The 26,772-nt window shown below is 46.7% G+C and overlaps 11 protein-coding genes across 11 annotated transcripts; 9 read left to right on the top strand and 2 right to left on the bottom strand.

Annotated features, from left to right (window-relative positions):
- Positions 1-1,565: 1,565 nt before the first annotated feature.
- Positions 1,566-3,653, top strand: EYB26_009318 (uncharacterized protein; the record flags this gene model as incomplete). Its single annotated transcript, XM_054268568.1, has 7 exons — positions 1,566-1,702; positions 1,764-1,897; positions 2,138-2,339; positions 2,406-2,777; positions 2,841-3,211; positions 3,280-3,343; positions 3,398-3,653. 7 exons carry the CDS (start codon positions 1,566-1,568, stop codon positions 3,651-3,653), a joined length of 1,536 nt encoding a protein of 511 aa, XP_054124543.1.
- A 1,757-nt stretch (positions 3,654-5,410) lies between these two features.
- Positions 5,411-5,957, top strand: EYB26_009317 (uncharacterized protein; the record flags this gene model as incomplete). The annotated part of the gene is made up of 3 exons (XM_054268567.1): positions 5,411-5,502; positions 5,728-5,738; positions 5,788-5,957. 3 exons carry the CDS (start codon positions 5,411-5,413, stop codon positions 5,955-5,957), a joined length of 273 nt encoding a protein of 90 aa, XP_054124542.1.
- Positions 5,958-6,696: 739 nt separating this feature from the next.
- Positions 6,697-7,365, bottom strand: EYB26_009316 (uncharacterized protein; the record flags this gene model as incomplete). The annotated part of the gene is made up of 1 exon (XM_054268566.1): positions 6,697-7,365. One exon carries the CDS (start codon positions 7,363-7,365, stop codon positions 6,697-6,699), a length of 669 nt encoding a protein of 222 aa, XP_054124541.1.
- Positions 7,366-9,398: 2,033 nt separating this feature from the next.
- Positions 9,399-10,846, top strand: EYB26_009315 (uncharacterized protein; the record flags this gene model as incomplete). Its single annotated transcript, XM_054268565.1, has 3 exons — positions 9,399-9,641; positions 9,696-10,259; positions 10,325-10,846. 3 exons carry the CDS (start codon positions 9,399-9,401, stop codon positions 10,844-10,846), a joined length of 1,329 nt encoding a protein of 442 aa, XP_054124540.1.
- Positions 10,847-11,224: 378 nt separating this feature from the next.
- Positions 11,225-12,838, top strand: EYB26_009314 (uncharacterized protein; the record flags this gene model as incomplete). Its single annotated transcript, XM_054268564.1, has 1 exon — positions 11,225-12,838. The coding sequence occupies one exon, from the start codon at positions 11,225-11,227 to the stop codon at positions 12,836-12,838; it is 1,614 nt and encodes a 537-aa protein (XP_054124539.1).
- Positions 12,839-13,650: 812 nt separating this feature from the next.
- EYB26_009313 (uncharacterized protein) lies at positions 13,651-14,695 on the top strand (the record flags this gene model as incomplete). The annotated part of the gene is made up of 2 exons (XM_054268563.1): positions 13,651-14,161; positions 14,223-14,695. 2 exons carry the CDS (start codon positions 13,651-13,653, stop codon positions 14,693-14,695), a joined length of 984 nt encoding a protein of 327 aa, XP_054124538.1.
- Positions 14,696-15,603: 908 nt separating this feature from the next.
- EYB26_009312 (uncharacterized protein) lies at positions 15,604-17,353 on the top strand (the record flags this gene model as incomplete). The annotated part of the gene is made up of 4 exons (XM_054268562.1): positions 15,604-16,187; positions 16,286-16,625; positions 16,688-17,200; positions 17,261-17,353. The coding sequence occupies 4 exons, from the start codon at positions 15,604-15,606 to the stop codon at positions 17,351-17,353; spliced, it is 1,530 nt and encodes a 509-aa protein (XP_054124537.1).
- Positions 17,354-17,566: 213 nt separating this feature from the next.
- Positions 17,567-19,275, bottom strand: EYB26_009311 (uncharacterized protein; the record flags this gene model as incomplete). The annotated part of the gene is made up of 4 exons (XM_054268561.1): positions 17,567-17,720; positions 17,787-18,466; positions 18,520-19,014; positions 19,084-19,275. 4 exons carry the CDS (start codon positions 19,273-19,275, stop codon positions 17,567-17,569), a joined length of 1,521 nt encoding a protein of 506 aa, XP_054124536.1.
- Positions 19,276-21,034: 1,759 nt separating this feature from the next.
- EYB26_009310 (uncharacterized protein) lies at positions 21,035-22,028 on the top strand (the record flags this gene model as incomplete). Its single annotated transcript, XM_054268560.1, has 2 exons — positions 21,035-21,058; positions 21,114-22,028. The coding sequence occupies 2 exons, from the start codon at positions 21,035-21,037 to the stop codon at positions 22,026-22,028; spliced, it is 939 nt and encodes a 312-aa protein (XP_054124535.1).
- A 960-nt stretch (positions 22,029-22,988) lies between these two features.
- EYB26_009309 (uncharacterized protein) lies at positions 22,989-23,438 on the top strand (the record flags this gene model as incomplete). Its single annotated transcript, XM_054268559.1, has 1 exon — positions 22,989-23,438. The coding sequence occupies one exon, from the start codon at positions 22,989-22,991 to the stop codon at positions 23,436-23,438; it is 450 nt and encodes a 149-aa protein (XP_054124534.1).
- Positions 23,439-24,915: 1,477 nt separating this feature from the next.
- On the top strand, positions 24,916-26,642 carry EYB26_009308 (uncharacterized protein; the record flags this gene model as incomplete). Its single annotated transcript, XM_054268558.1, has 4 exons — positions 24,916-25,084; positions 25,144-25,716; positions 25,774-26,478; positions 26,539-26,642. The coding sequence occupies 4 exons, from the start codon at positions 24,916-24,918 to the stop codon at positions 26,640-26,642; spliced, it is 1,551 nt and encodes a 516-aa protein (XP_054124533.1).
- Positions 26,643-26,772: the final 130 nt, after the last annotated feature.

Genomic DNA, 26,772 nt, shown 5'->3' with positions numbered 1-26,772 from the left:
TGAAACATTCAAAACGAAATAGATGAATAAGGACCATTTTATACGTTATTACTCTTCGTGATCTGAACTAATCTCTGGTAGTAAGGCAACTTAGATATACTCTTCACACTACATCTATCTTCAATCCTAGAGTCATCGTTATGGAATTGATGTCCTGAAAAGACCGTAAAATTGAAACAAGAAACCTCAAAAACACCAGTTTGCCCGGGCTTCAAGCGATGAGCTCAGTCTATGAAGGAAGTAATGCAACCCCAACTCACTCTAAGGCTGACTGAGGCTCTTAGCGCTGACGATAGACAGGGTCTGCTGTAACAACATTGCTTTGGTGTAAACTTGCATACAGGTCCGGTTTTCTTTACCCTAGCGCTGATTGAAGGCCTTGGGGATATAAATACAGAGATTAGACACTTCTTGGATTATTTTCAGTACCATACGTATCGAGAAGAACTAGGCATTTCACCATTCAAGCATATACTGTAGCAGCCGAATATGTAATACTACCCTCTTATGGTACGAAGACATCCGACTTTTCCGGATGACTGTCTTACAATTCCAATTGTATAGTATGTACTTCCATTCTTGAGCAATCAGAAGTAGCCTAAGCCATTTGACACGACGTCACATTGTCACCGGACCATGGCCTAAGCCGGCTCAATCTGGGATGTCTCTCCGTTATTTCGCCGACCTATGAACATGTAGAAACAAAAGCATCGTATCAAGCCTCTATTTTGTTAGTAGACCCTTGATACTGGTGATATTGGGTATCTTTGTAGGTCAGATCATTGAACTACCCCAGAAAACGCGGATAGGGTTAGGGTGCAGCAAGAGACGTTACTTACTCCTAGAAATGCTTTTTAAATCGAGGCCTGGTTGTCTATTTACGAGACACGACAATATGTATGACAAATGCAAAAATAAACTCGGAAATGATAGCCAACATTAATTCCAGCGTAGTACCTAGCGGGTATACCTATCATTGATCCTGAGTGACTGGATCATGGAGTCCTATCACATCGTTTACGCATGCTGTTCTCTTTTTCGGTCCATATGCATCTTTTATTTATTTTTCACGTGTAGGTATAAGTTGCGGATTTTTCTCTTGTTGTCCCAGTATCAGGACCTGCATAGCGACAGAGAAAGGGAGTACCGAGACAGGATTGCATCCCTCGTAGGAAGTAAGAATGGTTGTCCGTGATAATTTTGTGTATACGGTGTTAATCCAGTTAGGCTGAAGATGAAAGTTTACCTAAATTCTAGACTTGACTTAGCTCTTACTAATGTTTAGAGCGCTTTTACTGGTAAATTGTACCGACCCTCTAATAACGAACAAGGATCACGTGACCGCATCGATTGCCTAATTGGGAGCTTTCCCAAAATGCCCCTTATTACCTAGTTTATATATAAGTTACAGGTGTGTTGTGATCACAGATAAAGAATTTTCCTAAAATTTTGCCTTGGTTAACATATTATCAATTTATGCTGAGCGTGCGATGTCTCTTTAGCATTTCGTTGACGTCCATCGATATCAATTTCCAAGGTTCAATACATTTACCGCAACCCGAGAGATGGAACTAGAAGAAGCAAAACTTCCAGCAGTAAAAGCACCAAGCCAAAATAAGGAGGTACAGTCAAAATTTATTGAAAACGAGGAGCAGCCGAAGATATATCTTTCAGGATGGAGGCTTCATGTTCTTACTGCTGGGTAAGAACGCTGGTCCCATTATATGACAGATAGACGGGATACTAATAGGTTGACGATATAGGATGTGGATAGCGCTTTTCCTCTCAACAGTAGAAACAACAATTGTCAGTACCTCATTGGTCTCGATTACCAACGCACTGAGTGGCTTTGATAAACGCGACTGGATAGTGACATCGTACTTGTTGACATATACGGGTGTGTTAACTGTCTTGAAATGTTGACTATGGAATAAAGCTGATAATTGGAAGGATTTCTTACAATATATGCAAAACTTAGTGATATCCTAGGACGCAAAACGATGTTCATAGTCGGGCTAGCGAGCTTCAGTCTATTTTCAATCCTGTGTGGGATATCCAGCAACATTGTTGAGCTGTAAGAGTTGCAGTATCTCAATATTAGTTTTTTATGGAAACACCTGACAACTATCAAGTATAGTATTTCGCGCCTTTCAGGGCTTTGGAGCCTCTGGGATTTATTCCATGACTCTTGTGATAGCACCAACGATCATTCCACCGGGGCAGATGCCCAAATACATTGCATTGATCTCAACGGTATTTGCGTTGGCGAGTGTTGTAGGACCTTTGATGGGAGGCGCAATAACAGAGAGTGGACAGTGGAAATGGGTATTTCTATTCAAGTATATCTTATGACTTGGTTTTTCTGTCCTTATGATGGTGGTGCTAATCTTCTTATTGATGAGCAGTGCCCCTGCAGGCTTTTTGGCCAGTGCAGTTATCATCTTTACCCTACCATCAACGTCAAACCCAGGTTCACAACTATCCACCAAAGAAACTAGTCAACAAAAGCTGTCTTTAAAGAATTTGCGACGCATCGACTATATCGGTGTAGCCCTGCTGCTCGCTGCCTCTATTTTGCTTGTCTTTGCTTTTGAAAGTGCCGGAATTCAGTATGGGTGGAATAGTATCACGATCATAGTCACTCTGATCTTTGGATTTGCCATATTCTTTTCATTTATTATATGGGAAATGTGGTTACAGAAAAGACAAGATCATTTCTCAGAACCGATCTTTCCACCACAAATTCTTAAAAGTCGAATAACGGCATCCATGTTTGCGTACGTTCCAAAAATACCGACGTTCTTTGATTGGAAGAATAGCTGATAGTGCATTCGTCAAAGTGCATCATTCTTTCTTGGATTTCCATTCACCTCCGTGGTTATAAACATACCGCAGAGGGCTCAAGCAGTATACGCATTTAGCTCCCAACACGCCGGCATCACACTTTTACCTCTTCTACTCACTTCTCCGTTAGCCACGGTAGCTTCTGGCCTACTGACATCGAATGGAAAAGTACCCCCAGTCTATCTCGTCATGGCGGGAGCAGTGACTCAGATCATCGGTATGGGATTGACTTGTTCACTGCCCACAGATACTTTGAAATTCCCATCTCAGCAGTACGGTTTCGAAGCAATCATGGGTATTGGGTTTGGGCTAACTCTAAGTACAATCCTCACTCTTGCGCCGCTCGTTGCGGACGAAAGGGATTTACGTTAGTCTTCACCCTCGGGCAACGAATTTCTGAGCAATATTTGGATCCTGCTAACATCATGAATGTAGCGGTGACTATGGGCGCATTGACTCAGATTCGCGTTCTTTCTGGAACTTTTGGTCTTGCAATCAGGTAAGAAAAGTTTTCATCAGAGATGGACCCAACATCCACTAATTTTGTATCTAGTGCCACAGTCCTCAATGACCATGTGACGAGCAGACTGTCTACAACGCTTGATCCACAGGAGCTAGAGGCAATATCTAACTCTCTTGGGGCAATTAAATCTCTCTCACCAACTCAGCAGAGTGAGGTGCGCGTTGCTTTTGCGGAAGGTTTCAACCAACAAAACATTGTTTTGGCAGTGTTCTCTGCAGCGGCTTTGTTTTCAAGTCTTGGGCTTTGGGAGCGACGTCCGCGTAAGACTGAAAGGTCTAAGCATTAATAAACAAGATGCTAAACTAAGTATGTGTGCAGTCATGATTGTTATACCCGAGCTTTGGAAGACCCGTGAGCCGGGGAGACGAATGATCTTGAGTTGTAGTACCTAGGTATATAGGGTATACGGACCTTTCCAGGCAGTAAACGTATTATTCTAATTTTCCACCCATCATCATCTGGAATCTCTTTTAGCCCCCCTTTGAAGTTGACTCATTGCTTCTGAATAAAATTTATAATCTGATCAAAGCCTTCAGGCTCCTTTATCCAGTGACCGTCTTCCTCCGCGCCTGTAAACTCATTCCATTCTACATGATCCGCGATCTTTTGAAAATCTCGGCGGTTTGTCGCCCAAGTTCGACCGGCACCCAAACGTCGTCTGTGCCGTGACTTAAAAATATAGGCGTTGATATGATAAACTGTTCGTTGTGCACGTCCTTCGGGGGTGCAGACTTCCTATGTTGGGAAACATTTCAATAAGCAATTCCTTGACTTCTCCAAAAGGAAGCCCAGACTCCGATGAATGATGATTAAACAGCTTCTCGTCAAGGTATTCCATTCGATTCGCGAATGGTATCCAGCCACAGAAGCCCAGGAATCCGCCTATTGGCTCTTGATGTTGACCTATTGCAGTACGGCATAACAATGTCCATGAAGCGGTGGCCATCCCTTGACTGATCCCACCTAGATAAATACGACTAGCTCTTCCATCGAGCAGTCCAGTCTCCCTTTCAATGACTTCGAGGATGTCTACCACCGACTCTCTCAACCCGGGTAATTGTAAATCCGATCGTTCGTTGATATCGGTCTGAGAGTATGCATCAAACCACGAATGGATGTCCTCCTCGAACCTAGTGCTCCATCTAGTGCATGAAGTAGGGAACACCCAGCGCCAACCGGGAAGGCGAGATGCTAGACCTTTGCCGTCAAGCGTCTGTGAAAATAAAAAGTCTTCCGCAAATTCGGGTCCACTGCTCCCTCGACCATGCAAAATGATGGCTGTGTTGGTATGGAGACCTTGTGGCGCGTGGACATAGGGTTCGTGTCGGATTGGCGGGTTTACTCCCGGCTAACCCTGAATGTATTTTACAAGTATAAGAAAGGAAGAAGTGACTAGCAAGATTGTATCTGTTTAGTTCTCTCTCTCTCCGTCTACATGATGTTCCAAAGCCGGGTTCTTATAGACATTCTGGTGAGCTGATTTTGTGTATGGTCGACGTAATTTGTGATCTATCATGAGGGGTAAATCTGGGGGCCATAATGTAGAGCTTCTGATTGACTGCCTCATTTGACTGCTCCTGGATATCCGGATTATCTAACAGTTCGGGACAACGGGATTCATTGGTGGACATCGTGGTGAATGAGACTTGCAAATGTCGTTGCTCTCGAGCGAGAAGGGTTTTAATAGTAAGTAGCGCACATTTTGACCATCCCACATCTAATTATTTTCCTACCCCACAGTTTAAACTATAAAATGGGCCAGTTGAGCGCCATTTTTGATATCTTTGGTTTTCTTGGAGAGGGCTTCTAGAAACACGCTGGGCATCGTCTCATGCGTGTCTTGGAATTTACATTTCGTCGTTCAGCAGTAAGAATTTAGTTTGGTTTGGCCAGACTGGGAAAGAGTGAGTTTAGTAAAGGGGGATGAGTCCAAACAGTTGGGTCGCTCTTTCTAATTAGGTCGAGACAAATTGTTGCAAGCCTCGTTTGACATGTTGGAAATAAAAAGCATCTTAATATCAAAGGCTCAAAGGAAGACAGACCATGAACGGCAAACACGGCCACTCCCGCTGTCGACGAGACCCATGGGTCATGTTTGAGCCAATACAAAACCAGCCACAGATGATTCTCATCTGGTTTGTATCCATGTAAGCTGGCAAGCTTGCATTTGATTGGCTTCAACCGGCCTTTCGCGGCGGGAATGAAGCCGCAGGGTCCATCTTGAGCCTTAGTGCGATATGTACCCCGATAGGGCAGCTCGTGTTTGCCTGGACTTGCGTGCCTGCAAATATTCACTGGCTGCTGCCGATTGCTTTTGGAGCTCATTTTGATTTTGGAAATACGCTATGCTTTATCTACAGCTCGAATTATTGTATGCGTCTCGTCCTTACTGGCATTTCTTGACTAATGTGTGATACAAGTGGCAGGATCTTATGGCATCTATGCATCTTCTGCACTCTCGTCAAATACCGTTTTCGGATCTATCCTAGGAGGAATATTGCCCTTGGCCGGACCGAAGATGTATCAAGACGTGACACCTTTTTGGGGTGTTACACTTCTCGGCCTGGTAGAGTTGCACTTGTTTGCCTAAAATGGACCTACTATCGATTTTGCCAAAGCTCGCCCCCGCTGTAGGCGACCGCGAGGCAATTGCTGACGCCATGTACCGCTGTCTGTGGGGGTTCAACACAGCAGATGCCGCGTTATTCGAGTCGAGCTTCGTAGCCGACTGCGTCTTCGACCTCAATAGCAACGTCATGATAGCTTGGAAGAAGTCAAGGCACAATGCTTCGATCCCATTTCGAAAATGGATACGACGCAGTTCCTCACCAATGTGCATGTCAACTATGTCGAACGCAAGCCCAAGGCCGTGAGGACACGTTGGGGACTGACACAGCACTACGCTCCAGGCCAGGGGTTTAGGATGGTCCCAAGCCGCTCCTTGTGGGAAGCTTGTACTGGCGTGAGTTTGTCAAAGATCACTCCGATGACTGTGGAAGATTAAATACTGGAGAGTTAAAACTCCGTCTGGAGTGAAGGCGACTGGGGCATTCTGCAGGGCAACTGGACACAGAATAGCAAGGATCAAGTAGATAGATAGTACAGCAAAAAACAATCTAGGGACTTAACTATAAATTAATGCTCCTTTCATGTTGTTTTATAAAGAAGCACTCCCATCCCGTTCTGCATGATGATCTCAAATCACCTCTGGGGTGAGATGGGCCAGTGTCAGAGATGTCATTTCCCAGTAGCCTTTCTAGTACTCTTGAATGCGTTGAGAGAGTGTCTCGTGAAAAACAAAGATCGATGCTGTTGAAAATAAAATCAGTTTACAACGCTGTCAGCTGTTGTAATGGAGTAAATATACTGTCGCCAACTGTGTCCACCAAGGGAGCCACTTGAAGCGTCTGCAGGAGCTTTCCCTTGAATTCCATCCCCTCAGCTGCATGGGAATCTGAGTGGCTATCACATATCCAAGTGAAAAATATGTTGATGGCTGGGCCAAGTTCGTCGGTCGCGTTGATGATCATCTCTCCGCCAAAGCTAGTCGGTAGTCCTTGGTCCACTAGGGACTGGAAGCCCGAGAGCACTTGGACAGCATGCTCCAGAGAAAATACCAGAATCCCAGCAATGTACCGAGGTGTGGGACGAGCTCTGAGTCGCAGTTCAACTACGCCGCCAAAGTTTCCCTGTCCAGTGCCACGCATAGCCCACAACAGCTCCGGATTATCTCGAGTGTCGATGATATGACCGTCAGCTTGCATTACCTTTGCACCTAGTATGTTGGCCGCGACCATCCCCCATGTACCAGAAGACAGGCCGTAACCACCACCGCAAGACCATCCTACCATGCCAACACTCCCTACCCAACCGTCGGTGTGCTGAGCCCGGCGCCATCGAGCGCTCGATGCAGCTCTATGGCTGTAATTCCCGGACCAAGCGCGACAACTTTGTCTGTTGTGGTCGAGGAAGGCTTGCTCTCGAGAACTTTGATCCATTTGAGAAATCTTAAGTCACATTGAGCAGCAGTCGACACAACTGTGCGGCCGTAGGAGTCGTGTCCACCGCCTCGAATCGTCATCGGAATCGCGGGTTTGTGTCCAAGACAGTAGACTACTGCCTGTCGGAGCTGATCAATGCTCTTCGGCAAGACAATAACGAGCGGCTCGGTTCGGCGGTTATACTCATTGTGCTCTTGGCGAATAGATGCATAAAAGGGGTTGGAAGGCGTGACTACGATGATGTCGTGCCTCCCTCCGAAGCGTACTTGGGTCGGATTTCCAGTTACTAGTTTTCACACTCTCTCCCATGATTGTGTAAATTATGATATGTAATATTGAACTTGATAAGATGCGACAAGCTACAAGTCACTTGCAATGTGCAGCTGGGAGCTTCTTTAAGGCGGATCTCGTCAAGCAGATACGAGCCGAATGCCCGGACGTGTTCGCCATTGGTATCGATACATCGACGACGTCTTCATAATGGCATTCGGGACTTCCGCCGCGGCCAATTGCCACACACTCACCCGCTGAGCCCTGGAAGAGGACCCATGCTTCCAAATCCGCGCCAACTAAATATCAGTTTGCTCATGGCGGAAGCACCAGTCGGTGCCAACGCCGAGAGGCCGGCTGAATCTGCCTCAAGCCGAATCATCAATTGAGGAGGAGGGCGCGCGGCTGTCAATGCGGGAACAAGGCAGCCGGTATGATCTCTTATTTCAGGTGGGGGATAGGTAGCACAGCAGGCGTGCGGAGTAGAGAACCTTAGTAATTGCGAATTTACGCAGCGACGAGAGATACCATTCTGACTAAACTGGGGGAAACAACGTAGCATTGATACAGGGACTCCCCCGTGCACAAGGCCTAGCCAATGATTGTCCCGGTATAATGTGAGCGAACTGTTTGATTTGCCCTGGTTTCGTATCGGGACGCGCGGAAGTGAACGAGTTAGCCTTCGCATAGATCCAGACCGATTGACTCTAGCCATTCCCACCGGGCAGGGATGACCGGGGGGAGGACATGAGTCGGCGATAGAGTCGCTTTTCATAGCAGATCCAGCCCAGCCCCTGGTCCACGCCCTTCCGTGGAATCCGTGCCCACTTGCCGGGGATGCCGGGCCAGGCAGCTTCCAAGAGCTTTAGCAGAGGCTTATCTCTCTCATACCCCGCACGCCCATACGTTTTTGAAGTTTGGCATTTTTGAATTTTTGTAACGAAATCCGGATTTAGTCCGCTCCGTAGTACAGAACAACACCTGCGGACATTGAACAAAGATTCTTGGTAGTGCAGACGGTGTAAGGCTGATACGTTACCTATGATAAATACCACCAGGTAGGCGAAACGGGGTCAAGTGACTTCCAAGTAGTTGTAGCTAGCTGATAGATCGCATAAAATCATGAGAAACGAGTTACTGTAGGTAGTGGGTACGTCGCAATATACTCCGTAACCAGATATCTACGCAGTTGGCCGAGACAAATCAGTGACATTTTGGATATCAATCTATCTTTATTTTCGTAAGACCTGCGGATGACAACAAACACCGGTACTACATCTAACTAAGATCCTATTGGTCCCTTGTAGATAGTGAATATATCCAGCGACAGTTGTCATGTTGGTAACTGGACACAATCCACTTAGCCAATCTGATAATCGCCGATTCCAAGTGAGGGGGATTGCAACCGACTAGTGAGATATAGTTAGGTATGGTAGGTGTGCACTGACTCGCTTGTTTTTTAATTTGCTTCAGCTTTCTTCAGCCCTAGACGGTTGAAACGCCATTGTTACCATTCCAACTTCTCACCGTGCCCACATGGCTCAACTAAGTGGTCAGATCGTGGCAAGGCTGAGATGAACAAAGCAGTCCATAAAAACACTGGTGTAGAATTTGCAGAATTGGGCAACTCTTGTAAAATATATAAAGATATCCAAGAACCCTCCGGAGCCATTGTATTATTCCCAATTCAACCACCAATCAACATTGAATCTTGTTACCATCAACCAACTTTTTGAACCTACCTAGGCTTTCCAGTCAAAATGGCAGGGTCAGGTCCAACCCTTGCCAGCCTAGCTGCTGCCATCACTCAAGCAACAAGCGCCATTTCATCCTATATCGATGAACATAAGCTTCCTGCTCCATCATTCACAGAGAATGGCCTAGATAAATACCCGGCGGTACCGGAGGTCCAATTCGCCCGCCTGCAGCTCTTGGACGCGGCGACAGATTTGCTGCATTTAGCTATGGGCCCTGAAAGTTACAGCTTGTTGCACCCTGTTTTTGTTAGTTAGGTTTCTACGAAGTACGATTGGGTTAGGATTTGCTGACTGATATAGAATAACCATGACACCATGGTAATGGACGTTCTCAACCAATTCGATTTCTTTTCGGCCGTCCCCACTGGCGGCTCTGCTACTTATAGCGAAATCGTGGAACGGACTAAGTTGCCAGAGGAGGTGGTACGTCGCATATTAAGATACGCATTCACTATGCGTCTGTTTGCCCCCGTCGGCCGGGATTCAGTTAAGCACACTGCCACATCGGCGTATATATTGAGAACCCCCCCGATGCGCAGTATGATAGGTCACAACGCCGAAGAAATTCGCATCTCGAACTACTATTTCCCAGAAGCCCTGAGGAGATTCAGTCTTGGAAACCCTGCTCTGAGCCAGGAGATAAACGAGTCCGGCTGGGGCGTTGCCGATGTTGACAAGACCGGTGAACTGCAATCGTACTGGGACTACCTTAAGCGACAGCCAGAAGGCAAACCAGAGGGATATAGGGAGAAACGCTTTGCGGAAGCTATGCAGGCTGCCGCTGCTGCTTCTGGGGTCGCCGTGAATGAATATTTGAGGGATAATTATGACTGGGCGAGTCTCGGCGAGGCAAAGGTCATTGATGTGAGTTTTCAATGTCCAAGTTCAAAGTCGATGCTTCCTGGTACTGACACCGTTTAATTTAATAGATGGGCGGATCCAGTGGTCATGATGCCTTCGTTCTGGCTAAAGCATTCCCTAAACTGTCACTTGTTGTTCAAGATCGCCCTGAGCTTGAGCCTTCTTTCCGCGCCTTGCTTCCTCAAGAACTATCGGAGAGAGTCCTCTTCCAACCTCACGACTTCTTCACTCCTCAGCCAGTCAAGGCCGACGTCTATGTCGTGAAGCAGATTTTTCATGATTGGCCTGACAAATATGTGATCAAAATTTTGGAGAATATCGCACCCCACTTGAAATCTGGCAGTCGTCTCGTAATGTTCGAGTCTGTCTTTCCTAGCCTTGACGCCGAGGGCAAGTACCCCTTGCCTCCGGCAGCTATGCGCATGCTTGCTGCCACTGATCTTCAGATGATTACGTTTGCCAATGCTGTCGAGCGAACTTTAGAAGAATGGCACGCAGTGGTCAAAAAGGCTGACGAGCGTTTCGATGTCCGGGTGGTCTCAGAGAATCCCATATCTCTCCGAAGCATTATCGAGGTTGTGTACAAATAAGCGATCTCAGCTAGTGTACATAAGTTGATAGCACAAATATTGGAGTACCCAATAGTGTCACGGGATGACATTGTTAACTGGCACCTTTTGTTTCTGGTGAATGCAATTTGCTTCTTCTAATTGAACCAATGCTATGTCTTGCAAATAAGATCACAGGCTAGATGTAACCCTCATCTAAATGGATAGGTCATATCACTACCCCGCATTATTTGTTGGTGATCGATGATATGGATGTGCTGATCTATGTGACCTGTAATTGGATCGCGTGTCCTGAACATATAGATCTCGGACTTTTGATGAAGAAGATTGCAATTGTCGACCACTGTTTTACCCGACAAATCTTTGGGACCCCTTAAAACACAATATATCTACCGTAGGATGGGGTTAAAAGACGATAGCACCGGTAAACAACTGGAGAAGGTCACTGGTGGCCTTCATCACGATCAGCTTGCTGTAGATGCTATACAAGCGACTGCCAAAGAACATAATCTGACACTGTGGCAAGCAATTCGGCTGTATCCCAAAGCAATCGGGTGGTCAATTTTTCTCTCGACGGCAATTATCATGGAAGGCTACGACGTTGTTCTAATGCAAAGCTTCTACGCATTTCCTGAATTCGCGAATCGATACGGACACAAGACCTCAGACGGTGACTACCAAATCACAGCGCCATGGCAATCAGGCTTGTCGAACGGTGCAAATGTGGGAGAGATACTCGGTCTATTCATCAATGGGATTGTATCAGAACGCTACGGATATCGGTTTACAATGATCGTGTCACTAACTGCATTGACTTGTTTTATTTTCATTCCTTTTTTTGCCTCCAACATTGAGACATTGGAAGTTGGGGAGATATTGATGGGAATCCCATGGGGAGTCTTCCAAACACTGACCACAGCATATGCATCGGAAGTTTGCCCAGTAGTTCTTAGAGGTTACCTGACCACCTATGTGAATGTCTGCTGGGGAATTGGTCAATTGATTGCCGCTGGAGTACTGAGAGGCTTGCTCAACCGCTCCGATCAGTGGGCATATCGTATACCATTTGCGCTTCAGTGGATATGGCCGGTTCCATTGATAGTTGGTATCTGTCTTGCCCCAGAATCGCCATGGTGGTTGGTCAGAAAAGATAGAGTTGATGAAGCACAGAAAGCGCTACTTCGACTCACAAGTCAACGGCCCAATATCTCGGATTCGACATTTGATGTTGATCAAACGATTGCCATGATGGTGCATACTGATGCACTTGAACGAAGACTAACAAGCGGCACTTCCTACTTGGACTGCTTTCGGGGCAGCGATCTTCGACGAACTGAGATTGTCTGTGTGACATGGGCAATCCAGAATCTCTGTGGTGCAGCTTTCATGGGGTATTCATCATACTTCTTTCGGCAGGCCGGGCTATCTGTTTCGTATTCATTTGATATGTCGATGGCTCTTTACGCTGTAGCAATTATCGGTGTCTTTGCATCATGGTTCTTCATGACTCATTGGGGACGACGAACACTATACCTCAGCGGACTAGTTTCTATGTGTATCATACTACTGATCATTGGCCTTGTCGCTGTAGATGACAAGTCGACTAATAGTGGTTGGGTGATTGGATCTCTACTACTAGCCTATACTTTGTTATACGATATTACCGTGGGCACCGTGGCATTCTCGATTGTCGCGGAGATTCCTTCCTGTCGTCTCCGAACGAAAACCATTGTCCTTGGACGAAATTTGTACAACGTGATCGGGATCATAAATGGAGTGATAACGCCATATATGCTCAATCCATCGACATGGAACTGGAAGGGAAAAGCTGGATTTTTCTGGGCTGGTTCGTGCTTTTTATGTTTGGTATGGACGTATTTTCGCTTGCCGGAGCCGAAGGGAAGGACTTTTGAGGAATTGGACTTGTTGTTTGAGAGGAAGATCAGTGCTAGGAAGTTTAAGCAGAGCGAGGTCAACCACGAGGATTCATTTCAGGAAGTGAATACTGCTTAATCTTAATTTGTTCTAGGTCCTGAAGTATGCTCAACTGACAATAAAACACTGGTTAATCGGAGTGATAGTGCAGTCATGGGGGTAAATACTCCAAGTATTCTTTCACCTTCTTCTCATTTGTTCTCTGACTGGCACAATGTTCCTGCAGATATCGTCACTCCACAATCAATGCAGATTATTGACTGGTGTCCCATCATTGGGGACTATCTGTACTTCAGGGGCAGATACACTCATGTGCAATACTCAGGGCTTATGACACGGTGAATCACTCAATGCCATCATTGACTCAACCCCCATGGTAATTGATTGCAGTAAATTTCCATTTACAATAAACTTGGCACGATGTTTGAACGTAAGTATTTCATAAATGATTAAGTCAAGTACATATTAGAGACGACATCAAGTGACTACTAGCCCACTTACCCGAAATGGAAACTGGCTATAACTTCGCCTGCTCCCTAATTCAGGGCACCAAATTGGATAAAGGGACTTGAATGTACATAGCTTTATTAAATTTTACTTCTTGGACTCTCTACTTTGTGTTTATAAAAAAATTGAAGACAGTTTGAAACTCTAGGCGCATGACGTGCCCAATGCAACATTTCGGTCTCATGCGAGAAATCAATCAGCAACATACAATAGATACGTATAGATAATGTTAAGTTCGTTATTTTCCACTTTATGAAGCTGACTCATAACCCCTTCACAGGGTGAATACTTTTATTCACTGAGTCAAGCAGGTTTCTTAAAACTCTCCTCTCTCCTCTGCAATTGCATTCATTATCACATATTGATATCAACTTCTCAACGCCATGTACTCTCTTCAAACAATTTCCTACACCGGGGCTCTTGCCTCCATAGCTCTGGCATACCCTACAATCCACCAACGAGACTCAACAAACAAGCTCACTGTATACTGGGGTGCAGAAGATGCCACCACCACTCTTTCCGATGTTTGTTCCGACGATTCTTACCAAATTGTGAATCTCGCGTTTGTTAGCTACTTTAATGGTGACGGTGGTTATCCCACCTTGAGTCTGAGTACTCTGGATGGTCCCTCGCAAGCACAACAGGATGCCGGCGCAACCTCTTTGCAAGATGGTTCGTCTCTCGTTGATGCTATCCAGGCATGCCAGTCTTCTGAAAAATTGGTTATTATGAGTTTAGGTGGAGATGTCGGTTACTCCGATGTCACTTTCTCTGGAGATGATCAGGCAAATGAAGTTGCCGATATGCTGTGGAGTTTGTTTGGTGGTGGTACGGATGAGAGTATCAATCCGCTACGACCATTTGGAGATGTGAAACTTGATGGATTTGATATTGGTTTGTTTGCTCAATATGTCGCAGATTATAGGCTTCAAGCTAACCGTTCATGTTCATACAGACAACGAGTCTGGAGACCCTACTGGTTACAGCACCTTCGTTTCCCGACTACGATCTAACTTTGCTCAAGACTCGAGCAAGACTTATTACCTTACAGCAGCCCCTCAGTGCGTCTATCCGGATAAATCAATCCCTCTAGATGTCTGCCAACAACTCGATTATGTCTGGGTACAGTTCTATAACAACGGTGATTGTGATGTTGCACAATCTGGGTTCATCGACGCCGTCCAAAACTGGAGTGAGGGAATTGGTGATGCCAAACTTTTCATTGGAGCTATCGCCAGTGATGCCAATGGTGACGAGGGATATCTTGACTCGGATACCTTTGCTTCAGCCTTGCAGCAAGTTGGAGATTTAGGATTGTCTAACTTTGGTGGTGCTATGTTGTGGGAGGCACAGCTCGCGGTGAACAATAACAATTATCACTGGGATATTGTGACAGCATTGCTAGGACATAGCGAGGTTTTGAATTAGTTTCATACAATTCATATATCTTTACTTCTTTCATAATATCATATCCAACCATATTGGTGTAGATGAGTCGGTCAATTAAGTCTATCACACTACCGAGCACACGAATCAGTGTCCAAGTCAATGTATTCATGTTACCGTATCTCCTCGAACGCGAATTTTGAGCATAATATCAATATTCTTTATCATCAGTTCTCGAAATTAGCTCTGCTCGACACAACATCATATCGGCCAACCGAACGGAGGACCAACATAGAAGACGTCCTTAGGCACCCACGCTTGATCCGAAACACCTTGTCTAAAAGCCAATGGCATCATTCCAGGCAACACAATTCTTTATATAAATGGCAAATATCATATCCTAGTGGCAAACGATATGACACCTCCTGTTGGGATGGTCCGGGCTGATACCCGGCGAACAGTAGACCAATAAACAATCTTAGCGACGGTGGATCAATCAACAGTTGAACAAGCGTATTAGCTCGGCCAATGATCTCCTCGGATTTGGCTCTAACCCTAGGCTTTGCTGATTGAAGATCCACTTCGCGATGCGAGCCTAAAACGGAAATGCGAATAGGGCCGATATCGAGGTATCGGCATCGGTTTGCATTCATCGATAGTGATGGGATATATAGGGAGGAAAAAAAGGTCGCAAAGTTTTGATCATGTTCAGACAATACATTCAATTGCCATCAAGTCGATCCGATTCTCTGTGCCAGAAGTACTCTCTAGAACGTCCTCGGATATCTAGAACCAAATGACCAGCAACGGGCCCATTGACAAAATCTCGAAGAAGGTTGCTTCAGGTATCGCATTCGCAACTGAAGTGCACTATTACAACAAAGCCAAAAAGGCCCCTCGGAAACAGCAAGAGTTGGAGGGCGGAGTAGCACAACGGGGTCAATCAGAAGATGAAGCCAGGCTCATCCATCCGCCAACGTCACGTAATGAGCAAAAAAAGGGAGAAGTGCAAGAAACCCCAATCCATCCAGGGTGAAGATGACTACCAAGAATGGGAACTCGATGAAGCTCAAGACGAACTCGTCGAGGGCTCTGAACCCCAGCACAAATTCAAGGGTGGAGCGACCAATCCGGACAAACTCATTGCTGCTTTTCTTGCTTGGCATCCTTTCAGTATAGTTCTCACCCAAGGCACATCATCCCCATCATATAATGGTGTCACCAGCGCATCTCAGGGATCAGGAGTATACAAAGTCGAATTCCCCGTCGTTATTCCCCAGCGCAGGCCCCAGAGCAAAAAGCGCGGCTTCATTCGCTCCTATGCACCTGATCTCGCGAATATGGGGATCGATCAAGCTACCTGGTTGGATTTCATCGAGACATTCAACGAAGCAAGCCTGGCAAATCCATGGATAAACGCGCTCAATCTAGCGTCCATCGCGACCTGTGCGTTGCCGAGTGCGATTGGGTTTGCGGTTTCGTTGGCTATCATGGTTGCGACTAATATTGCGATGGAGACGCAGGCTCGATATCGGTATGGCCCCCCGACCTTGTTTTTTTTGTTAAAAAAAAAAGGAAAGAAAAAGAAAAAAAAGATGGATTATAGGCTGATAAAGAAAAGACAAAATAAAGCACTCGACAAACTCAACAACGAATTCTTCCGCCCTCGGGGCTGTACTGTCTCGTAATGAGATGGGACTCCAGCGCAACAAACCGCCGCACCACAAACGTCGATCTGAACGCTGTCATACAAAAAGCCGAAAACACCCAGGGGAAAATGTCACACAAATTTAAATCCTCAAGTGGTACAACAAGTGAATTTGAGTTTATGCAGACTGCTGAACTCGTGTTTCCGGGATTGGATTATCTCGCTGCTGTACCCAAGGAGGAGTCGCGGGGACTGAAGTATAAGATAAAGCGCGGGAAGTTGTTTGTTAATGATTATATGGACCGGAAGGCGCAAGCTAAATTTGTACGTTTCCCTTTCTATCTTACCCCCCAAAAAAAGATTCTGGCTGAATTGTGGTTTGTCAGGCCGGCGAGAATCTAGATAATTTCCTCTCCAAGGGTATCAATCCAACATTCGCGTCCAAATACTCTGACCCCAACCATCCGATTCACAGCGGTTCGATATACTCGCTCGCCAGTTTGGGGAGGTATAATCCACCTAATTTTAGGGAACCGCGGGTACGACGAGATTTCGGTCGTCCTGCGACAGGTAATTCTGTCTCAGGAAGCTTGGCATCGAGTGCATTGGATGCAAGATTGGGACATCATCAAGATATTCTTGGCGCACACGGAGGTAGAGCAGATCTCTTAAGAAGTTCAAGAAGTCCACTTGGCGGTCTGTTTGGGTTGGGCAGCATGGCAACACAGGCTGTCAGTGAGCGTGGACAGGAATCGTCAGGTCTACCGAGTCCGGAATATGGCTATCAGCAACAACATTCTTCTGATCACAACATTGGATATGACGGAGGACGTCAGAGACCTATCTCGCGAGCAAGGTCGAATGATGGACCGCTTGGTATTGGACGATTACTTCAACGGGTAGATACATTCCTCTTTTTTCCTTCTAGCATATCATCATGATGCTAATAGTTTGTACAGAAAGTACTCTATCTCATGGTCGTCAATATGCCGACTGAAGAAGAGTTTGCTCAGGCGCGAGAATTGTCTAGAGAATGGGACATACAGGTGTAATTTTGTAGCTTGTATTGGATGATAGCACGCAGGTAATAAGTATATATGCATGAATTTCTATTATATTCTATCATTTCACTCAACGGCCGCCAGATTGCGGCTATCATCGTACAGTATATACCTCTAATATCTATGCCATGTATATAAACAGCCGTGTGCCACATCTAGAGCGAAACCTCATAGTTGATATAATATAGAAAAGAAAATGAGAAATCAAACAGACCCAACGACAACCTTTTCGGTTCGTCGCCAGGCTTGCCCGCGCCATTGAAGCAACATGGTTGGAATCAAACTGACTCCAACCAAGAGGGCAGCGGCCACGCCAGCGCTCTTGGCTACGCCAACCTTCTCGAACATATCCGGGAGCCTATAACGCATCTCAGATTAGTAATGTTCTCAGACCGAAGGGCAAAAAAAGGAAAGGATTTCTTACCAGAAGGGTCCAATGAAGCCCCAAATTTGACGAACAAAAGTGATGAAAACACCCACCGAGGCAGCCTCAGTATGGTTCGTGTCAACGGCATAAGTTATAAGAACTGTCGTGACAACCTGGTTACCAAAGGCAGCGATGGCGACACCTATTATGGGAGTCACATTCCAGTGGCCAGCGGGAGAATTTTGGGTTTGAACGAGGAATACTACGATACCAGCAATGGCGAGCAGAAAGCCAATATAACTCAACCAGAGACGGTGCTCTGCAGCGGCATGTTGTCCACCCTGACGACGAGCTTTCCATCTCATCCATGAATCGGAGAGGGGTCCGCCCAATTGTTCGCCGAGGACGGAACCGATAATTAAACTCAAAAATTGTAGGCCCAATGACTGTGCATCCAGGCCGAACTTGAGCTGCAATAATTGGGGGATTTCGACCGTGCACATGACGCTGACGAAAAGGAACACCATAGCATAAGCAGCGGCGGGAATCATCACTGTCGGACGAGTTACCATGGTCAATGGTTTGACGAACTCGTACAGAGTAAAAGGAGTAGGGTCAATGCGACGGAAACTCCAATATTTCTGTCGGAATCCAGAGGACACAGGGCCATCCCAGCCACCAATGTATCGGGTTTCTGGCTGGAAGAAAAGGCACAAGAAGAATTGTACTCCGTTGATCTGTCACAGTTAGTTAACGAGATACTCGATATTAGGATGATAACACAACTTACGATAGCAAGAATCCAGTAGATCCATCGGTAGCTCACGCGCTGAGCGACGAACCCGAAAATAAAAGGAGATACTGGAACGCCAAGGGTGACAAGTAGTGTCCAGACACCCATGTACTTGGCGCGATCGCGCTTGAAGAAACATTCCATGACCACGGCGCTTCCCAGAGCACCAGCCGGGCTAATGAAAAAGGCCACAAGTGCACGGCAAGCAGCCATCGACGCATAATCCGGACTCTTGGCGCATCCGATATTGCAGACTAAACTTCCAATCAAGGAGATGAGAAAGATCGGACGACGACCGAACCGGTTGGACAAGGGCTTCCAGAACAGCGGGGCCCCTCCGAGAATAGCGATTTGTAATGAGGTCAGATATGATGTGGTGTTGATACTGACTCCCAGGTCGAGCGAAATGTCGAAATACGCGGGGATAATGGCAGCGGCGGTAAACGTGCCGAACATTGCGTGGAATGCGACCAATACAAGATTGATGACTTTCTGTAGATTTATTATATTGTTAGTTTGCGATTATGCTTACGATCCTATCGACGGAGGATGGTGATGTACCTTCCACGAGGGCCAGTTGTATGGGTCGGCATCGTCCATTGCAGGCACGGGATCAAGTTCAAGCGTGCCATGTCGTTCTAGAAGATATTCTCGGTGACGAGGGGCAAGTTCTGCCATGTTTTCCGGTATGGGAGAAGGCTCCTTGTCGTAGATTACCCCTTGGGTCGCTATATCGTCGACTTTGGAATCCATCTTTCGACGATTTTGTGTATGAAGCCGAGGATGGCCAGGGTCGATGTAACGGGCCGAAGACTAAAAATAAAGGGATGCCGCCGGGCCGTCGTGTATGCAAGTCAATTCTTTGTATGATAGGATGGTAGTAATAAAGAACTTGAGTAAAACTAGGAACTAGAGCAAATTCTGTCGAGGAGAGAACGCCTTCATGTACTAGTGCACGATCCCACTTAAACGGCGGTTAATCCTACTTTACAACCAGCGCTCTCTGGTAGGCACGTTGACTGGGACGTGACGGAATTACCCCGAGCAACCGAGCGCACAAAAAAGATGGAGATTTGTTGGAGTGCTCCATACGGAGTAGTACGGAGAGGGCGAGGGTGGGTATACCGGTAAGTGAGGGAAAGGAAAACGGCAAATGTGAAGCTGTTCGAGTTCACCGAGATAATATTATTTCTAGTACCGTGAGTCCATGACTCCACGTGCCAGCCATCCAGGCACACATACATCTTGGCTACGGACGCTAAACCTTGTGCGTGGTATGGCTGAAGGCTTACTTTGCAGAGACTTTTGACGCCTGCACTCTATCGGTCGCTAGTCAACTCTATGTTGACGGTACCGATCTTGACTTTCTTGATGCATTCCTGGCGAGCCTCACCAAGCGTCAACTCCGACGGTCTTGCCACTCCATAGCGACTGTGGAGGAATCCCCACGGGGTTGCGTACATGGAGCTATCGTCTCTGGGCAGAAGCGAGAGAGAATGGAGATTAGGGCTAAGAGTTCATCCTCGGGAGATGGAATCGGCAGTCGGCTAGCCGAGACGCTGTTTGCACCGTTTGCTTTCCGTCCGGCCGGACTTCCATGTTTATACTGCGTAGTTCAGCCGAAGCTTTCCGTAACAGCCTAAATAGTAAAATGCCTGTCCCTCGATGCGAGTCCGTGTTCGAGCCTCGAGGGCTTGTTCAGGTTTCGACGTTGGGAGCGGAGAAGAGATGCCGGATGTACCGGTACAGAGAATCCAAGGTTTCTCGAGGATGACTTTCGGTGAGAGGCGGTAGAGATCGTCCTAAGCTATCAAAGGGCCATGAAATACGGAGTATCTCTCACATCAATCCGTCAACCCTAATTCAGCTGTCACGTACTACCGCAGGCTCAGCAACCTTTATAATTTATATAACTAGTTATACAGAGTAACTAACTAACTAGTTAATAACTACATTATTACATACTCTGTCAGAGCTGACTTGGCAGTCGGCGTCGGTCGCCCGGCGAGTCGGCGGCCGATGTGGCCGGCGTCCAGCAATTGGCGCCAAGCCGAAGGAATACCCGTAATTTGGCCGAGAGCCAATCATATGCCGTCATGGCAGCCTAGTCTGGCGCTAAGCCCTTTTGTCGCGGATACGCGATCGATTCATCTAATCATCCACCATCGACGATACGTCTCGGATGGTGCACGGAGGGTGCTGTCACGCGAGGCCGTGCGAGCAACGGTGAATGTAAGGCCGATGCAGTAAGTAAATGGCATGAAGAGATCGTTATAAGAGTGATGGGTAGCGAAGTTAGATTGGGACCTAAAGTACAAGAACAAGAACAAGAACAACTTCATAATCATCATCATCATCATCATCACCATCATCATCAGATAGATCAAGCCGATCAATACAATATCTATATTATATTGGAATAGAATCTCCTGGTGTGACGCCAATATAAAAAGTGCAGCACATTCCAACACAATAAAGCCTTCTCTTAGCCATTTCAGGTGGGCAACATAACATGGACATCGCAGCGATAGTCAAGGTACGACAAACCCTCTCAGCCCCCATATTGAAAATAAATTGACACATTCCTCCAGAACGGGGCCCCCTACCCCAGTCTCACAGCCCAGCTCGGCCTCACACCCTCCACCGATGTCGACGTCCCCGTCTCCTGCGTGTTTTTGGTACTCTACATCCTGGCCGCAGCCAGCCACATGACCATCTTCCAAGTCAACCGTCGCAAGGGCCACAAATTCATCCCCAGCGTCATCGTGTTCGGTTTCTGCATGATGCGCAATCTCACTTGCTGTCTAAGGATTGGCTCAGCGTACAAGCCCACAAATGTGTCGCTGGGAATCGCATCGGGCATCTTTGTGAATGCTGGTGTTTTGGCGCTGTTTGTGTTGGACCTGCTCTTCGCGCAACGATGTCTTCGCGCAGCATTTCCTAGGTTCGGGTGGACGAAGTTGGTGCATAATGTGTTTCTGGTCAATTACTTGCTCATCCCGTGTGTGCTCATTATGGTGATTGTCACGACGGTTTATGCGCATTATACCCTGGACTCCGGCGCGCTAAAGTCGTGTCGCGATGCTCTTCTCGCTGTATCGTCGTATATGGTATTCTTTTCCCTTCTGCCGCTCGCCTTGGCGATTGGTATTGCTATGGCGCCGAAAGGTACAGACAGGGAGAATTTCGGCACCGGCTCATTTGCAGCCAAGCTCTGGATCGTTGGGGTTACCTCGTTCCTACTGTGTTTGGGAGCGACCTTTAGGGCGGCGGTCAACTTTATGCCGCCTCGACCGGCGACAAATCCTTACTCTTTCCAGGGCAGGGCATGTTTCTATATTTTCTACTTTACTCTTGAGGTTTTGGTGGTGTACACCTTCCTCTTCACAAGGATCGATAAGCGATTCTGGATTCCGAATGGAAGTCGGGGGACTTATCTGGTGGATGGACTGGCTAAGGAGACTTCTGAGGAGACATTCGCGGAGGACAAGCCTCATACTATATAGATTTTCTTTGTATGGATTAACAAAACATGGCGGGGTTTAGTGAGCGTTGACTTTGCATTGCGATGCGTGGCTTAGACTTTTTCATGTTGACATTATTACTACGAACGAATTAATAGAAACACATCTTCACTCTATACCCCTCTTCGGTTCGTGGTTTTTGCCTCAATGATACTAATGCAGTCCTAGAACCGGTTCCAGTTGCGGATGCGTTCAAGCATGGTGCCCGCCGACGATTACTCATATTCATCGGAACATAAACTTGACAACGACCTGCACGGGTACCTAGGTACAGAGATTCCCTCCTCGCCATCCACCAACAACCATCACAAAACCAATCATTGCATATCCAGAAGAGTCAAAGGGTTGCACAACAAAGATGTCAAAACACCAATACGATCTCACAGCCATTAATGTCTCGATATCCCCCAGTCAAACCAGTTAACTGATTACTCATCCATGTCCATCGGTAGACTCATCATCCTGCGTCTCCCGAAGGATTAATTTTCGATTACTGAACAAACTTCCACTTTGCGCCAATCGGAAATGAGATCCGACAATCATAACGGGTCAAAAGGCTAATCTTTGACCTCGGATCAATTCGTTTCTGCGGAAAACTCATATTATACGTGGCACTGACGTGAAGTTCATGGGAGATACCAGTTGACAGCAACGTTGCGCTCTGTTGAGTGGTTTCTTGAAGATGATGGTGGTTGAGTCATCGCTTTGCATGCCTGACACGGTTAAGGGGAAAATGGTGAAATGACTTGGAAAGTGCACACTTCTCTTTCTTTTCATCGTGTTTGGTGTTGTCCTTTTGTGCTTAAAGGCTGCCATCTTACCTCAATTTCCGGACCAGACCTTCCTTCTTTCAAGTCAAGGCCATAAAACAAGATACTTCAAGATACTTTTCTCTAGTCACCAATTAACATACCACCAACAGTCAAAGAAAGTAACGCCAAAATGCCTTACTGGAAAATCTACCACAGCCCCAACACTCTAACTGAGGAAGACAAAACCACCCTCTCCGCCTCCATCACATCATACTACACCTCTGTCGGCCTCCCCGCGTTCTACGTCAACATTTTCTACCTGCCCCTAGCCTCGTCCGACTTCTTCGTCGGTGGGAAACCCGTTTCAAAGAAACTAGCAATCGAGGTCTTGCATATCGCACGACAATGGGACTCAACAGAGACCGACAGAGCGGTGCGATTGAAAAATGGGATTACTGAGATCTTGAAGCCGTATACCACGGATAAAGGGGTGCAGGTGGAGTTTTGTGTTGTGCAGGGCCCGCCGCAGTTGTGGAGGATTAATGGGATTGATCCGCCGGAGGGCGTGGATGCAAGTAATGAGGAACTGGTTGAGAGGAATAGGGGGTTGCTGGAGGAGTCGGTAAAGAGATTTGAATGAGCTGGTATGAAGTTTTGCGCGTGTGATGGGTGATACCTGAACTAGAGACCGCACTTTTGCTTTTTTTTTTTTCTTCGCGGTTGCTCTTGTCTCTTGTATGTCTGACCTAAAATGTAAGAGGAACGAACAACTGAGAAGTAGCCACGGGCTTGGAAAGAGACATGGCTTGTGGTCATTGACATGATCGTTCCCCGGCTGAGCAAGGCTAAGGTCGGCCATGAGTCGCGCAGGCCGTAAGCGACAACGAACAAAGAACTAGTTATACCTAGGTATAGAAACGGAATAGTGACAATATGCAAATATCGAATCTCTCCCCTACCTAGGCAGAGGCGATGCAATCAACTCCTTCACATACCGCATAGAATGTCGTTAGCAGCTACTCAAGCATCATTCTTGATATCAGTCAATATTATTTTGCGTATAAATACCATTCAACGATTCAATGTTACCTAGTTCGGCCCATGCCCAGAAATGAGATATAGGGTTCAAGACGCGGCTGAAGATCGGCGAGCTTAAGCTATCGAGGCTACTCCGTAGCGTACGTACGGAGTAGGCGTACCTGATGATTTTAGTCCGAGCCTCAAATTAGCGTTGGTACGAAGGGTGGATTCTCGAGTACATTAGCACGCGACTGGTTACTTGCCCTGTACGGAGTCCTTTGTTGAGAGTTTGTTTATATGTCGATCGTATCGTCTCGGCAGAAAGATTGCTCAAATGGAACCCTTACTACGAGTCATTTTTGTTTCTGGTAGTTAATCCGTGCCTGCATTAGCAATGAGACCTTTCGACATTCACGCGCGGGAGGTTAATCAAATGACATGCGATATCGCTAAATGACTTGCAGGGTACTGTTGCATGTTGTATATTAGAGTACAGGTACATTGCGTGAGGATTGGCAGGACAAATAACATGATAACCTTGCATGCGCCGCACAGCTCCACCGCCCCGTAAGCCCTAATTCCAGACCGTTACATACACTGGACGCATTAAAATGCTACTATAAGCTGTAAGACTCGAGGAGTCGTTGGCCTACAGGGAGCACTACTACGAGTACGTACTAGTAACCCTGGTACCTATGCCGGATACCTACGGTCCCTACGGTAGCCGATGCTTGTGATTTGTTTTGTTTAGGTATTGTCAAGCGGATCACCTTCAGCCATTGCGTGCCGTAGCACGTACTATTATTATTGTTCTTCGAGAAGACATTTGATTGTCCTGCCCGTATTTACCCACTTTTTTTTCTTTTTTTTCCGTCTACTACAGTATATAAGCACTTGAATAATATCATGCCCTAGCGAGTGACCGATGCGGTGAACAAAATACAGCATGGGTGATGTGCACCTGCTTGATGAGGTTACTCCGATTCTCGAGCTGGAGTAATGATCGCCGCAGCTCACTCGGTATAAGTAGATGAAGAGTCCCATGGTTTTCTTTTCAGCGCTTCAACTGAGAACTTGCCTTTTGATTGAAAAGCGAAATGCAGATTTGGGCCGTTCTCGCGACACTCGCGGCAGCCGCTGCTGCCGTGCAGAGTAACCCTCACATTAAAGCTAAACAATCCAAGCCTCTCATTCCGGCGCTGAATAAACGCTCTGTCGAGGTCGGGTCAAGAGGTAATTATCAATACTTGACCAACACGACTGAGAGTATGTGATCCAACCATAGCCAAACGAGATTAGACTAAGCTAATATTTAAGATTGACAGAATTCCTTGTCAATGGCACCCACTTCCCTCAAGTCCCCTTTGACATTGGTGAGTCGTATGCGGGTCTCCTCAAGAATACCCCATCCGGCCAGAGCAGCCTATTTTTCTGGTTCTTCCCTACTGCCAATCCAAATCAAAATAATAAAAAAGAAATCACCATCTGGCTCAACGGCGGCCCCGGCTGCAGCTCTCTGGTCGGCTTACTCCAAGAAAACGGCCCCTTTTTGTGGCAATCGGGTGTTTACCAACCCGTGCGAAACCCATATTCCTTCCACAACTTGACGAATGTCGTGTATATCGATCAACCAGCCGGCACAGGCTTCTCGCCTGGTCCATCCACGGTCCAGAACGAGGTTGATGTTGCGAATCAATTCAAGGACTTCTGGAAGCGGTTTATTGACACTTTTGGTATGCAAGGGTACAAAGTGTATATCACCGGTGAGAGTTATGCGGGACAGTATATTCCGTATATTGCGGAGGGATTCATTAAGCAGAATGACACGCAATATTTCAATTTGAAGGGTATTCAGATTAATGATCCTTCTATTAACGATGATTCGGTCATGATATACGGTATGCTTTCTTTTCCCCCACCATCCTTTTGTCGAATTTGAAGACTAACGTTGACAGCCCCTGCTGTGGCCGCCTTGAACCATTACTCATCTGTCTTCGGTCTCAACGACACATTCATGAAACACATCAACGCCGCCGACGCCAAATGTGGTTATACAGACTTCCTCAACAAAGCCCTCACTTACCCACCCCCATCCCCTTTCCCAAACCTCCACAAAGCAAACGCCGCTGGGTGCGATACATGGGATCAAATAGTTACAGCAGCCACCTTGGTCAACCCCTGTTTCAACATCTACCATCTCACGGACTTCTGTCCGTTCTTATGGGACGAAATGGGTTTCCCGTCGGAAGCCCAAGGACCGAATAATTATTTCAACCAGGCTGCTGTGCAGGCTGCGTTGCACGTTCAGCATACCGATTACTCTGTCTGCGGTGAAACGAATATTTTCCCTAACGGCGACGGCTCTGTTCCCAGTGCCTTGGGCCCGTTGCCTCGTGTTATTGAGGCTACCAACAACGTCCTCATTGGCCACGGCTGGTATGATTATTTGTTGTTTATGAATGGGTCCCTCGCGACGATTCAGAATATGACCTGGAACGGTGCGCAGGGTTTCCGGTTCCCGCCTACTGAAGCACTTTACGTGCCGTATGAGGCTGGTAGTCTGGTTGATCCTGTGACTTGGAGTGGTGGCGGTGGAATTTTGGGCACTGCGCATACGGAGCGTGGGTTAACTTTTTCGAGTGTTTATGGGTCTGGACATGGTAATCCCCCCTTTTCTTCTATCATAGTTCTTGTCCAGTGGCTAACTAATGTTCGAATAGAAATCCCGCAGTATGTCCCTGGAGCTGCGTATCGTCAACTCGAGTTCTTGCTTGGAAGGATTGCCAATTTAACGGTTGTGGGACCTTTTACGACTCAGAAGTGAATGAGAAGATTTCCGTATTGTAGATAGTTTGTTTATACAACGGCCTTTTGAAGTAGTGTTTATTTATCCTAGGTGCCTTCGGACTCAATTAGGAAACGCGAGAATGCAATGAACATATCATCAATATCAC

The sequence above is a fragment of the Talaromyces marneffei genome, chromosome 7, assembly GCF_009556855.1.
Source record: "Talaromyces marneffei chromosome 7, complete sequence".
NCBI lineage: Eukaryota > Fungi > Ascomycota > Eurotiomycetes > Eurotiales > Trichocomaceae > Talaromyces > Talaromyces marneffei.
This window is presented reverse-complemented; position numbering and strand designations above follow the sequence as displayed.